The 15,047-nt window shown below is 48.5% G+C and overlaps 1 protein-coding gene across 2 annotated transcripts; it reads left to right on the forward strand.

Annotated features, from left to right (window-relative positions):
* The first annotated feature begins 7,875 nt into the window (after positions 1-7,875).
* MID1IP1 (MID1 interacting protein 1) lies at positions 7,876-9,790 on the forward strand. Of its 2 annotated transcripts, none has more exons than XM_050334012.1 (2): positions 7,876-8,129; positions 8,525-9,790. In XM_050334012.1, the coding sequence occupies exon 2, from the start codon at positions 8,686-8,688 to the stop codon at positions 9,178-9,180; it is 495 nt and encodes a 164-aa protein (XP_050189969.1). In that variant the 5' UTR covers positions 7,876-8,129; positions 8,525-8,685; the 3' UTR covers positions 9,181-9,790. The 2 variants fall into 2 exon arrangements, with proteins under 2 accessions (XP_050189969.1, XP_050189968.1); XM_050334011.1 differs by having other exon boundaries at positions 8,528-9,790.
* Positions 9,791-15,047: the final 5,257 nt, after the last annotated feature.

Consider the following 15,047-nt stretch of genomic DNA (forward strand, 5'->3'; position numbering starts at 1 on the left):
CGCTCCCATTTCTTCCTGCAGGCACCACGTTATATATCCCTCACAAGCCTGACCACAGCTTTCAGAAACATCCAATAAATCAACAGTTAAAAGGGAAGAGTAGACATGGGGAGCAGGTGCTTATTATGTGTGCATCTCTGGAGAAGAATAACCCACAGTGTATTTCCATGCCCATTTGAAATGGAATACGACCATGACCCTGCAAGTGGCTCTGCTTGAATTGTTCCTGGCATGATGTTTTACTCCTAATATTTTCATTGTCTGCCTCCATCAGTTTTACCTCCCACTGTAGCATTAATTTTGTATGTGAATATGGAGGCTGAGCTTTAAATAATACAGCATATGCTTTTTATTTGCCATGTAGAATAATATTTTTTTGGCTGATTTATGCTCCACCTGGACAAAATTATTTTTTATGATGGGTTTATTTCATTTGTTCCCACATCCCCAAATGGGGGCAAAAAAAAGAGAAATCTTGTAAACCACCAATAATGATGGACACAGAAATCTGCTTTGAAATACAAATTTACTGCAAAAACAGATTCTCTCCAGCCATGTAAATGAAAAAATGCTGTTGTAATAATTGTAAGCCTGCAAACGCATGGTACTATTGGAGAGAGTAATCTTCAGGCTCTTGTATCATCCCTTACACAATGCTGGGAGTACAGAGAAATTCACTGACAGCTATAAGCTATTCCAGTAGAACAAAATTACACATATGGCTACAGCATGGATTTAATTTAGATCTTTTCAGAACTTCATCAAAGCCAGGACAAAACCCTGTGGTCTTTCAGTTTGCAGATTTGCCACAGAACTTCATAGGCTAAGCTGCCAAATCTACCTAATTTCCAGTTTTCGCAAGGGTTGTGGAAAAATATGTTACTTGCCATTGAAACAAGTTCTTTTCAAACAGATTATTTGCGTTTCAATTTAAAAAATATACTGAAAAAGACTGGTAGTATTTTTATGTTAATCTAAAACCTACAGAAATACTTATTATGAACAGACTTCTAAAAAAAAAAAATTTTTTAAAAATTTTTAAAAAAATCATACACAGTCCTTAGCACAACTTTGTTATGATTTTGACTTCCAGCTTTTGGTGCTTTTTGTAAAGCCACTAAATATTATTCATAAAAATCCATAATAGTCATAGCATTCAGAAAGCTCTGATACTATTTTTGGTTGTAATAGTCATCTTCAACCATACAGCATCCTCCAGCCAAAACCACACTATAATAGGAGTGCATATAAAAAGGACACATAACGCCTCCATGTCAGCTCTGAACTACAGAGCTTGGAAAAGTAGGATATTTTTTCAGAGCAGTTTCCCTTTTAATACTCAACGTAAAAAGAAGAGAGAGGACTTTCACAGGAAAATCCTGCTGCTTCTGGTCCCACCTTTTAAGTCCACATCAGATGGCAGAAATCCAAGCTGATGTCCCTCCTTGGCATCTTCTGGCAGCAACCAGAAGACTTGTTCCTATTCAAGCCCTCTCCTCCCCATACAAAGCTCTCCTCCAGCCCCTCGTCCTGCCATATGCCCAATTCTTGCTCCACCAGCTATCACGGCAAGCCTCAGTGATGGTGGCCACCTTGTTGTGCTCCATCTTCTTCTCTTTCCAAGCACAGAGAAGTGAACAATTTATCGACAGCGAGCCAGGCACTGAAAATCAGTCACTGGTTTAAAACGACGAAATACAATCTATAGGATTGTATGAACGCGTATGGGGTTTGTTTCACCACCTTGACGGCCCCGGGCCTTTCAAACAAAACTAGAGCTCCCGTTTTTCCACCAACTCGGCGGGATGAAGGGGCAGATGCTGCGGGAATCGTGAGCCGGCAGACGGGGAAGGGGAGGCAGTACCAAGGAAGGTACAATAGATGGCACTGGAGAGGCGCGGCAGAGCCCGCTCGTCACCTGAGGATACCTGCGAGATTTACCCCTAAGCTAAAGCGGGTTAGAAAATGTGCAATTTAGATTTATCAGTTCAGGAGGGAGATTCAGATAAAAACAGTTGAGCTGGTGAGATTATTGAATGCAGAACCCCCGTGATGAGACGATGCTCACCTTACTACACGTGCCGATGGAAGTGAAATAGGGCACTGTCCCCTTCCCAGCTGCACCCATGAGAGGCAAGGTGACGGAAGGAGAGGGGGCAAGTTGCGGACAGAAACCCTCCTCCACCCAGAAAGGTCTTCTGGGAGCTTGAGGCGGCACCTTTCCCACGTGGGAACGGCAAAAGCAGCAGGGACGGTGCCGGTTTGGGTCAAAGTGGGAAGTGCAGATCGGTATTTCCGGACGCCAGCCCCTGCGTATCAACCCGATAATGTCACAGAAAGGTGCTCTCGTGTACTTAATTTTATCAGGCGGAAGAACTCTGATATATGCTGCGCTCAGTTCACAGCTCCCGTGCAGATTTACTCGGTGCTTTAGCATGCGTGCTGCCTCGCTGACAGAGATTAAACGCTCTCCTCAGAGCCCCAGGTATTACGCTCAAATGTATAAATCAGGGCTTAATATATAATATTTGTCCATAAAAATATATCACGGTGGCATTCGTTTGACTATCTGCATATTAAATACCATTACAGAGAAGTCATGAGCTTACTGAGGATTACTTTGCTACACCAGCAATGTCTCCTAACATCATAAACAGGCATCTTTGCTGCCAGAGCGTGGCTGGGTGGCCAAGAGGAAGGGGTAGGTTTTGCTGACACCATTTCGTGGCCCCACACGTGCCCCAGCCGTGCTGTGCTGTGCCAGGAACGTGCTCCCAGGCTGGCCCTGGCCTCTGGCTTCCCAGCACTGGCCGGGAAGGGCAGGGATCACGGTGGAGATGACACCGCAAGCCTCTAAAGGAGAAAATTGCATGATGTATCGCCACTCACGAGCACCCGCCAGAGAGCTGTTTAGAGTGAGATTACAGTCTCAGAGGAGACTCTCATGCCTCTTGGTCACAGGGTTACTACGATGATGCAGTTGTAACTTGTATGCAGGAGGTAGAAGGGATTTAAGCAGTGGCCAGAAAGAAAAGCTGGATCAAACCTCCACAAACCCTGCTCAGATTAACCCAGATTCCTGAGTTCCCAGCTTTAAGCGACTTGAAATCAGCCAAATTGCTTCTTTTCCCTGAACAGAAGACAAAAACCGTGAGGGAGATGATAAAGTTTACACTTTGGCCATGAGTTTAGAAGCAGCATTTTAGACTGAATAGAAACAAAGCTCCCCAAAAATAAGAGTTCATGCAGTCCAGAGGTCTTGATCCTGCTCATGCCAATTCTATATTAGCACAGCTATATGGATTTCTCTGCATTTGCTGCTGATTTACAGAGGTGCAAGGGAGAGAAAATCAGACACGGTTGCAATCTATCCCCCTTCATCCTCTTCATTCCTCTTTTTTTTTTTTTCTTTCCCACTGTCTTGTAAATTCCTATTATTAACACAGGAGAAAAAACAACAACCAAAAAAAATTCCCTGGGATCCCTGGTGCATCCTTGGAGTGGCTGCAGCCTCAGCGTGGATGACTAGACAACCGCCACTGTGCCACATAATGAGGAGCACACATGCTGCACCGGGAGATACTAATGAGGGAGCTACAGCCCCCTTAGCCCTCTCCAGTAAATCCGTGTCTGCAAGCCATGTTTTATTTATCAGGCTTATTATGGCAGCACTAAGGAGCCATTTGAAAAGGGCTGCTGCTGTCCTGGGCACTGCACACAGCAGTGCCTGCTCCGACCAGCTTCCAGGGAAGATGGATGAGGCTGGCAAAAGGTAGGGGAGAGGGATGCTACTCACACACCATGCAAACAATTTGTGGCAGCATTTATCCCATCATCTCCTTTAAGAAGGAAGAGCCTGTTTCAACCTCGTAGTTCTAGCTGGCTGATCCCAGGCCCTGAAAACATGCAGCAACTGGCAAATAGATTGAAGATGTACATGTAGTTATTTCCAGGAATGCTTCTGAGGAAGCAAGGACTTGACGGGCCTAGAGAGACTCGGGTGCAAACTGCAGAGCCAGGCAGCTTGGAGGGGCTTCACAGGAGCTGCCTGAGATGGCCACCTCCCTGCCCAGCACTGCTCCCTGATCCCAGTCCCAGCAGAGGTCTCACTGGACTCCCACACTTGTCACCATGCACACAAAACCCTGCTGCTCTGTGCAGAGGCACGACACTTCAGAGCCCTTGCTGTGTCGCTTCGGGCAGTGTGAGGTCTCGCACGGATTTGCACATGTGCCAAAGGGAAAAGGCAATTGCCATCACCGCTGCCTTCTCCAAGCATTCTATACCTGACCCCTCTGCACATCCTCACAGAGGCTTCTGTCCACCTTGGGGAACAGTTCTGCTCACAGAGGACCAACAGAAATAGGTGTGGAAGGTGTCTAAGTGAAAGACAGGAAAGAAATGAGTAAATCTTTGAAAAACTTACACCGCAGGTCTCAGCAGGACTCAGACAAATTGGTCTGCATTCCTTTAACCTATTAGATTTCTACTTACCCTGTTCATTAGCATGTTAAGCTACAAGGGCTGATTATATGAAACTCATGGAGAGGCATCAATTAAGATGATAAATTTACATACATTCCTTCTGGATGAGAAATGACGGGTTTCCTTGGTTCAGAGTTTGGTAAACTGGACTCAGCTTCAGAAAGAGAAAGAAGTGTTAAATGCATGCATCTGTACTGCCTCCCAAAAAAGATGGAAGCAGTTCACAACTTTGAGCAAAAATGTGTGTCAAATAGGAATAGAAGGAAACAGCCTGCAGTTTCCAAGGCTGAACTCTAATCTGCCGTGTCACATTGACAACAGATTATGAGAGGAAGTGAAATTCCTAAGAGATGCTGCTCTTACAAAGCTGGCCCAAATGGTGTTCCCAGGCTGCAGAATGCAACACTAAATATTTGCACATATTTATCACTTTCTGCCCACACAAGATCTTATCTTATTTTGCAAACACTGTGCATCAGAACAACTTCCTATCCGCCAAAGTGTAGCCATTGCTGGTCTGCAGCGTGCCAGTGGCACTTCTTTTGTGCCAGCACGCGTCTTGGGAAAACTGTGAACAAAGACGGTTTGTTATCTTGTTGCCACTGCAGAGAGAAATTAGATAGGCCTTGCAAATGGTATGAAAACCCACGCAAGTTGACAGAATCATCTGTCTTTTCTTGAAAAACACTGCACAGCTGCTAATGTTGCCAGAGGAGACAGGCCACAAAGAGCACTGATCCTACAGCCAACCTTTGTAGCATTGGGAAGGTGCTATCAGGGCTAAAGACTGGTGTACAGCTAAGTGAAACAGTTAATGCTGGTAATAGCTCGGTAATAGCTAAATAGTAATAGCTACAGTCCATGCCTGTTATTCTTCAGGAAGAAGAAAGGAAGAAGGTTCTTGTCCACAAAGAAGAGCTGAACATCACCAGATCTCATTCACTACAGAGAAAATTAAATTTTATAGTAACTTATATGTGACTTCTGTTTTCCTGAATAGTGGCACCAAATCTATTCAAGCAGAGAGGTCTTTTCAACCCCAACACTGCTGGGCTTGTACATCAGGAGTGCTCCATCCAGTTGAGGTGCTGGATAAAGTCTACTGTTCCACGTTGTTGTGTCGCTTTCCTTATCCAGGACCCTGTGCTGGACAAAAGTACATGTTTACACCTTCTTGGACTGCCACATAGTGAATATCGCAGCTTCCTCATTGCTCAGAACACAAGATAAAGGGTTTCCAACTGATTCCCCTTCCAGGCACTGCATGGCCACAATAATCAGATCATTCTAAAGAGGAAGAATTTTAAACAAATGCCATTTACATATAAAAGTTTGTGCCTTAAATGGGATCACTTTTTCTTAAGAGGAGTGGAAAAAGAAGAGTGCCATTTCTTTTTCTTCTGTGTGCACAGCCATGGCAGTTACATACCACTGGAGCTGGGAATACACACTTCTTTATTTTGTTTTAACCAAAGAGCAATCAAACTTACTCAGGCTTGTGTTAATGATATACATTATATGTACCAGAGACAGTTACACCGCGTATCAAAATTGAGTAGAACATAAGGAAGTTAAAAAAGGAAAAAAAAAAAAAAAAGCCCCTTGCCTTGCCCTATGCTGTTAAGTTTGACTTGAGTATGATCTGTCTCAGCCCAGTGGGTGAGGCACATGCCTGCACAGGCTACAGCACTGCACTAGTGATAAGCTAAAATAAGGAAACATTTACAGCCAAAGGTGGAAACAGACCACGTGGCTACACATTTTGGGAAACAAAGAGGGTAGGTGCTGGTGAAAGTCATTTTGTGATCCATCTATAATTTTATATTTGTATTATCATTGTATTGAAGACATAAGTGCTTCCCCTGTCTGCAGGTTGAAGCTGGGTTATCACTGTCAACTCTTCCTCCTTGCCAGCCAGCACGCTGTAACCTCAGGTAAAAGACTTCAGTTTTAATTTGTTCAGATGTTTAATTGTTTTGTTTTAATTTGGAAAGTTGGACAATAAACCAATTCCCCTTGTTTCTAAAGATTTATTGCTTTTTCCAATTTATTGAATGTTCAGTGCAGGCTGCATTTCAATTAAAGGCAGCAAAACCCTTAATGGTGTATTAACGACACACCACGTCTATATAAAGATGCAAATATAAGTCGTGGCCAATTTTCTGGCCTGGTGAGATTATTTTTTTTTATTATTATTATTTTCCCCGTAGTGAATTATCTCCAAAAAGCTCGTTATTTTATACCAGCCCGTATCTCCGGCTACTGCTTATCCACAAGTACTTTCAACGAGCGAGCTGCCGGCGGCCCCATCCCTCACATAGGGAAGCGGCCTCCTGCCTTCGCGTTGGAGTTTGGGCGGCACTGGGGGCTCGCGGAGGCTGCGGGGAGCAGCGCTGCGGGCAGGCTCTGGGGCAGTCAGGCTCAGGTGCTCGTCCCTGCGCATCCCCTGCCTCATTCCCGGGATGCTGCGGAGCTCGGGACGCCCCCGGCGCCTCCGGGTGATGCTCGGCCCGTTGCCATGGCAACGTCCCCCCCCATTCATCCCGGCCCCACGTGACCCGCGGCGGCGCTCGCGCCCAACCCGCCTGTTACCAGGGCGGGGGTACGCGACTGGGGGAGGGGGGTGGAAGGGGGCGCTCTTGTTTCCCATTGGCTACCGCCGCGGGCTCGCTGATTGGCTGGGGTGGGACCCCGGACGGCGCGCCGATTGGCCGCGGCCGGGAGGTGAGGCTGTGGGGTGATGCCGGCCGCCCCGCGCTGCCCCGGCCCGCAGACAAAGGCTGCCCGAGGGCTGCCCGAGCTTACCCTCGCGGGGGCTGTGGCGGCGGGGCGGGGGAGGGCGGCGCGGAGCCGCGGCCGTGGGACACAGTGCCGGCCGAGCGCCCGCCGCCGAGGCACGCGGAGCGCGGGGGGGGAGCGGGGCCCGGCGTCACGCTCGCCGCGCGCGCGGCAGCCAATGGGCGGGCCGGGGAAACGCGGGCGGCACGCGGGGCCCGCGTGTCCCCACGGCACGGCCCGTCAGTCACCTGCCAATCAACCGCCAGGCCCCGCCCCCCCGCGGCGCGGCCCCGCCCGCCCTGCCCGCCGTGAGGGGGCGGCGGGCGGTGAGGGGAGAGCGGGCCTGGGGTCGTGTCGTGGTGCTGCTCGGTCACGGAGCCCCTCGCCACCCACCCCCGCTCGGGGCGGTGCCGGTGCCCGGGACGGCTCTGCGACCGCCGGTGCCTTCTCCCAGGGTTGGGGCGCGGGGGTTGCCACCGTCGCCTCACTGGAGCGGGGATCGGGCAGGCGGGACCCAGCGCGGCTCCCCCAGGGGCTCAGCCCCGCAGTTCCCAGCGCCGAGCACCCTGTGTCCCGGCCCCCTCGGGCGGCGGTGCGGGATGCGCTCCCGGCCCCCCTCGGGCGGCGGTGCGGAATGCGCTCCCGGCCCCCCTCGGGCGGCGGTGCGGGATGCGCTCCCGTCGCCCTCCCCCAGTGCGGAGCGAGAGGCGGGGCCGGAGCTGCGCGGCCGCCGCCCGCCGCCTTTATCTGTGGTGGCGGCGCGGGGGGTGGCACTGGGGAACACCTTGGTGTGAGATACGCGCTATAAATACGGCATTGGGGATGGGAGCGCGGCCACGGGCGGCGGCGAAGGGCTCCGGAGCACGGTGGGTGCCTCCCCCGCGGTGGGTCTGTCCCTCGGCCGGGGATTGCCGGCTGGGGACCGCTTGAATTTTAATTTTCCGGCGCGGTGTGGGGCTGCCACCCATCCCCTGGGGCTGGATCCCGGGAGAAGTTGCAGGGGCTTCTTTCGCCCTTTGCCTCATTTTGTACGGAGGGGAGCGGCTGCTGTAGCAGGGGAGGTGGAGGGCGAAGAGAAGGAACGGTAAAGGAAATGCTGAGGAAAGGAGACGGGACTGGGAATAAAGGAGGCGGCAGGGGAGGAGGAGAGGGCGCTGGCGGGAGGGGACGGGACGGGAAGGCGGGCTGGGGGAGGGAGGAGGGAGCGAGAGGGAGGGAGGGAGAGCAGCCCCTAACCCCGGCGCCCGCCGCCTCCTCCCAGCAGGACTCTGCTCGCCATCAGCCGCCGAGCCCAGCCCGCGGCGGAGGGCGGCCGCTGCCGCTAGCGCGGAGCAGGAGGAGGAGAAGGAAGAGGTCGCCGCCGAAGGAGCCCTGCGCTCCGGTCCAAGCGTCTTCGCTGAGATCGCCCGCCCGGCCGCCGACATGATGCAGATCTGCGACTCGTACAGCCAGAAGTACTCCCTCTTCAACGCCATGAACCGGTTCATCGGCGCCGTCAACAACATGGACCAGACGGTGATGGTGCCCAGCCTGCTGCGGGACGTGCCGTTGCTGCTGGAGGAGCTGGACGCGGCCGGCGCCGTGTGCCCGCCCCGGGATGCTGCCCTGCCGCCCGGCGACCCCGGCGCCTACTTCTCCCGTAGGGACATGTACAGCCACTACATGCTGCTCAAATCCATCCGCAACGACATCGAGTGGGGCGTGGTGCAGCCGCCGGCGGGCGAGGAGGCGGCCCGCAAGAAGGACAAGCTGGGCGGCGGGCCCGCCGAGGAGGGCGAGGGGGAGGAGGACCTGGAGCAGCAGTTCCACTACCACCTCAGCGGACTCCACTCGGTCCTCTCCAAGCTCACCCGCAAGGCCAACGTCCTCACCAACAGATACAAGCAGGAGATCGGCGTCAGCAGCTGGGGGCAGTGAGCGTCGGGGTGGGGAGCGGGAAAGGGGCGCCCGGCCCGGCCCGGCGGGAGCGGAGCGGGAGCGGCGTCCCCACCCGGCGCTGCCGCTGCTGCCGCGGCGGTGACGAAGGGCAGCGCCCAGGGCCGAGGCTCCCCTACGCTCTCCCAGGACTGCAGCAGGTTTTCTACCAACGCACAAGCGGGAGAGAGATGTAAATTAATCAATACTAGCTTATTAATTGTTTTGACCCCCTCCGTGGTTTTTTTCACTGTACGGTCCGGGGCGAGCGGTTGCTGTGCCCGCCCGGGCGGGGAGGCTGAACCCCTGCGTGTACGAGGTGGTGGCGTGGCTGGCTTATAAGGAGGCTCAAAACAAGCCGATGAACATAACGAAACTGGCACAAAATTGCTTCTGTTAACCCGGAGGGAACCCAGTGGGCTAAGGAGCATCCCTCTGTTGCGGGACAGATGGCGGGTCCCACGGTTGTACATGTACTGGAGTTTATTTAAACCTTTTTTACTCAGATGTAGAGTATATTCTAAAATAAATGCAAATGTATTAACTAAGAGTGACTTAAACTTTTGGTATGATTTATGTTTCTTTAATTAAATGATATTTTTAACATCTGGAATTCTTCTGTTGTTCTTCTAAGTTATTTCTGAGCTGCCTTACTAGACACAGAAATCTGCATGTTCAGGAGAGGGGCTTTTGTGGCTTGCTTTTTTTTCCCTACCACAAAGGAAGCAATTAGGCAGTGATGATAACTCAGCATACCTAAAATGTACGATTGACTGTATTAACTGCACCATACATAGCCTGAGTTTTGGTAAGCTGTTTCCAGGCAGACAGTGCAGTTGTTTTGTGTGAATGCTGGCTTGAAGGTCAATTCCTCTTTAACAGAATCTGAGAAGGATCGAGTCATGGTTACTCTGCAGGCAGCAATTCATGGAAGTTGGAGCAAAGCCTAGGAATGACTCTTGCTTTTTTTCGGGAAGTGTCTTAATGTACTGTGGGGAGTTCTTTTTTTCCTCTCACCAGATAGGTCTGGGATACTTGCCTCCCCACCTCTTGCATTTCTTTCCTCTGTAATCCTCCTTGGATACCAAGAATTAATCAGGTTTATGTTATCCAGATAGTATTGATTTTCTCCATGTTTTTTTTTTCATTTCCTGAAGTAAAGTACCTCAGAATTGGGTGTCTATATTGTGTTCTAATATTAAGTTCTAATATTAAAGTGTGCTTACTTATCACGATATGATGTGTACATAAAACAGGTTAACTATTTAATAAATACGTATTTCCTTCCATAACCTAAGTTTTCTTCTCAGAGACCGAAATACCAAGTTTGTAGACATATCCTTGTACTGAGATGTCACTTTTTTAGCACTTGTTTGGTGGTGTTGAGTTTGTTTGTTTTTCTTTTAAAATTAGAAGAATTTTTTTTTCCACCTTAAGTTCAGATGTTTCCTAGCACTTTATTTTTCAGCCCGACTGTTAGGACAGTTAGTAAAGCGTGAGCTCTCTGGACATGGTACTAGTTGGCAGATGTTTGTATAAGTTAAAACAATCAGCCTACATTTTGTTTAACAATACATGCTTTAGAAGGTTTTTCCCTTGTAGGGTAAAGAAGAACTTTGTTAGGCTGGATGATTTTTAGTTTGGCGGTGCTTGTTCTTTTTGTAATGTTTTTAACTCCATTTCCCTCCCTTCTTGGGGAGATGCCAGGAAAAAAGTCAGCAACAAGGAGAGGGATTACCCTGGTTTCCTAACACGTCAGCTTGCCAATCTTTCTGTGGCTGAACGAATGCAATGCAAAAGATGCAGAGCCCTGTGCTGGATGATAAAGTTTTGTTCCCCTGAAGACAAGGGTGAGAGGGAGAACCTGTTCTGCTGCGTGGCTCCCTTCTGCCTTGCACCCAGTCGGCTGAAAACCACATTACAGCCTCTACTCAGTGCCAGTGAAACCTCAGACAAAAGCAGCTAATGCAGTTTCACCCGCGCTCCTTTTGATCTCCCAGTAACTTCTCCTGGTATGGGTTTAGACAATACTGTTTAAATGTTGCACAAGAGACAACGTGATGCTGATCTAGGCTATGAGTAACGTCAGAAAATATAGTATTACAATAGCGTAGTATTGCCTTGAGTGTTGCGTCTATCCTCTTAGCATTCAAAACCAAAAAAAAAAAAAAAACAAACAAGAAAAGTTTTGGTGGAAGAGCAGCTGAAAACTAGCGCTGCTGGGCAGCAAAGGTGGCATTTCCTTACAAGTAAAGCTCTGGTAACAGAAGTAGGAGGATAGTGTGACTCAAGGGTTTGCCTTCCCTCTGACTAAGCTGCAGTTGCTGAACTGCACGTGGCTCCCATATGGAGGCCCGGCCGCTGGGCTGGCAGCAGCCCCGGTAATCCCGACTCAGCTGCAGCAAAACCTGCTGAGACTCACACCAGCTGGAGACTCTGCCACCTCCCACCTGGGAGCTGCTTTAGAGTTCCCTCTTTTCAAGGTCATGGGAGAGGATCAAGGCTCTTGGGATCAGGAAAGTGATCTTGTAATGCAGGGGGAAGGCAACAACAGATAAAACCAGGAATGTATTTGTCATGTGAAGGACAAGGGATGGGACTTTGCTGCTGGCTGTTGTGGAAAGCAATTTGGCCTAAAAGGTGGGGTGGTCAGGCAATTACATAAATGCTGGCTCCTGACATTGCAGTAAACAAAGATGAGATTGCAGTCTTAATGCAGATTTTGTACGTTAGATGTTGAATTGGGAAAAATTTCCATGAGCGGCACTATATAAAACAATTAGATATGTTAGTAGGAGTTACATTTCCTTTTGAGGGACTGGACCATTTTAAGGGTTCCCAATTACATACAGAGTTCAGCAACCTTTTAGTCTGCTCTGATAAAGTGATTCTGATACTTCTAAGTGATAATGACAAATGACAGCAGCCTAATATAAAAAGTATCTTTATGATCTCAGATACTTTGATAAGTGACTTTATTTCCAAGCCACACACAGACAAAAAGACAACTTGCCAAACTACCACAGCTGTGCTCAAACCAGGCATATTCACATGCACTGTGAGAAACAGTTGTCATTTTTAGCTCAAGTAAAATACACTCTAGATAGAGTAAGGCAGACATTAGAGGAGCAATAAATAATGAGATTCAGAACAGTTTGCACTAACAAATTGATTACAGCAGAAGGCATCTTAAAGGTATCTTAAAGCCAAGGAGCCTCAAGGACATGGCTCATGGGATGCATCAGTTAATATATAAAACTGCACAGTACATGTCATTATAGTTCATGAGTCAAGTCTTGTATTTTTGTATGCAAAAGGAGGGGGGAGAAGCCAAGATTTTGTCTCAATACATGCATATATATATATGTGTGTATAAAAATAAGGGCATTGGGGATGGGTGTGACTTCCATGGCAAGAACAAGAATCACAGGCTGGTCAGTACTTGGTGGAAGCAGATGAGGCTGAGTCAGGCTAGGCTGTGATCTTCCTACTTTCCCTCTGAAAGCTTTTTCTTGCACAGGGTTTTAAATAGATCAAGATAGCTGTGTTTTGTGGTTTGTGTCCCTCCCCCTGCCCAGGCTCTTGCACCAAGACAACATGAGTCATCAGAAAATTGACTTAGCTGAAAAATGCTGTAATGTTAGTGGTCAGAGAGAAGGTTGTATTAGGATCTTATTACCAAGGAGTTAAGCTCTGCACCCTGTTCTACCAGGAAAAAAAGAAAAAAAGAGAGTGTCTCCTTTTTGTGCCTATGGATTTGGTAGACAGCTAATCACTTTGCCTGCAGCAGTTGTTTTCCCCTACTGGCTTATTTCCCTGAAGCCCTGAGTAAGGGAGGGGCTTGACTGGTTTTTATTGCTTTTTATCATTCATACCTTTAAACATTTTATCCTTTTATTATTTATCTATAGGTAACAGTGTGCTAGCTACTATATTCCAAAACACTCAAAGATCATAGAAACAGAATGGTTTGGGTAGAAAGAGACCTTAAAGATCATGGACTTCCAACCCCCTGCCATGGGCAGAGGCACCTTCCACTAGGCCAGGGTGCTCCAAGCCCCATCCAACCCAGCCCTGAACAGTTCCAGGGATGGGACATCCACAACTTCTCTAGGCAGCCTGTTGCACTGCCTCACCATGCTCACAGTAAAGAATTTCTTCCTAATATCTAAACCTATTATCTTTCAGTTTAAAGCCATTTTCCCTTGTCCTGTCATTACATGCTCTTGCCAAAAGTCCCTCTCCAGCTTTCTTGTAGCCCCCTTTAGGTACCAGAGGGTACTTTAAGGTCTTTGTGGAGCCTTCTTCTCAGGCTGATTAACCCCATCCCTCTCACAGCCTTTCTTCACAGGAGAGATGCTCCAGCCCTCTGATCATCTTTGTGGCCTCCTCTGGACTCACTCCAACAGGTCCACATCATTCCTGTGTTGGGGTCCCCAGAGCTGGACACAGTACTCCAGATGGAGTCTAACAAGAACAGAGTACAGGGGGAGAATCACCTCCCTTGACCTGTATCTCTTGATACAGCCCAGGATATGTTTGCCTTTCTGGGCACATCAACAGGTCATGTTGAGCTTCTCATCCCACAGCAACCCCAAGTCCTTCTCCTCAGAGCTGCTCTCAATTCTCAGTTCTCTATTCTTCACCCAGCCTGTATTTGTGCCTGGGATTGCCCCAACCCAGCTGCAGGACTTTGCATTTGGCCTTGCTGAACTTCATGAGGTGTGCACAGGCTCACCTCTCCAGCATGTCCAGGTCCCTCTGGATGTCATCCCTTCCCTCCAGTGAGCTGATCACAGCACACAGCTTGGTGTCATCAGCAAACTTGCTGAAGGAGCCTCAGTCCCACTGTCCATGTCACTGACAAAGATGTCAAACAGCACTGATCCCAACACCCACTCCTGAGGAATGTCACTCGTCACTGCTCTCCACCTGGACATTGAGCTGTTGACCACAACCCTTTGAGTGCAACCAGCTGGCCAATTCCTTACCCACAGAGTTGTCCACCCATCAAACCCACATCTCTCCAGTTTAGAGACAAGGATGTCGTGTGGGACAATGTCAAATGCCTTGCACAATTTCACGTAGATGGTGTCAGTTGCTTCCGAAGATCTTAAGTGATGATTCACACATGGGAAAAAAGAAGAGCACAATCAGTTAGAACCTGCCACAAAATCTGAGGGGAGTGCAATCCAGGTGAGCATTGCAGAAGTGGCTCCAACTTTGCATGCATTTTTCTGTTATTTGTTGTTGTCACCTCTAAACAAGCAGAAATACCTGAATGCATTAGTTCTAACGCTGCAAAATATTTTTTTTCTTCCAGACCACAGACTTGCATGACAAGTTTGGGTCTAAATTAGTTTTAAGGAATGAAGTTATAAACTCCATTCCAAAAGGAAATTTGCAAATAGGAGGGCAGTAATTGTATATATTTTTGTTGGTAGCCAGCTGCCAGAATTGACACTCTCTATAATATTCCATCCCTGTTCAAACATACTCCTACTTAGTTGACCTGGAGTGGTGGAATGAGGAAAACACCTTTTAGTTTTTGTGCTTTTGAATTTTGTTCAGGAAGGGATGGCACAGAATCTTGAAGAACTTACAGAGAAAGCAGGTGCCTGTGTATTAAATCACAAAACAGTAAATGAGCTTGCCTCATGATGTTTGTAATGTTTGTCATAGTATCAGTTGTTGTATCTTTTTATCTACATCCATCTGATTTACATCTACATATAGATTATATCTGGATGTAGATTTATATCTACATCCATCTTATTCTAGTATCATTCTTTCTCATTATTCTGGCCTGTTTTACCTGAGCACCTTTGGGTTACAAACAACAGGGTTGACGTCTCACATGCACAGACACA

The sequence above is a fragment of the Myiozetetes cayanensis genome, unplaced genomic scaffold, assembly GCF_022539395.1.
Source record: "Myiozetetes cayanensis isolate MyiCay16 unplaced genomic scaffold, myiCay2020 scf5-8, whole genome shotgun sequence".
Classification (NCBI taxonomy): Eukaryota; Metazoa; Chordata; class Aves; order Passeriformes; family Tyrannidae; genus Myiozetetes; species Myiozetetes cayanensis.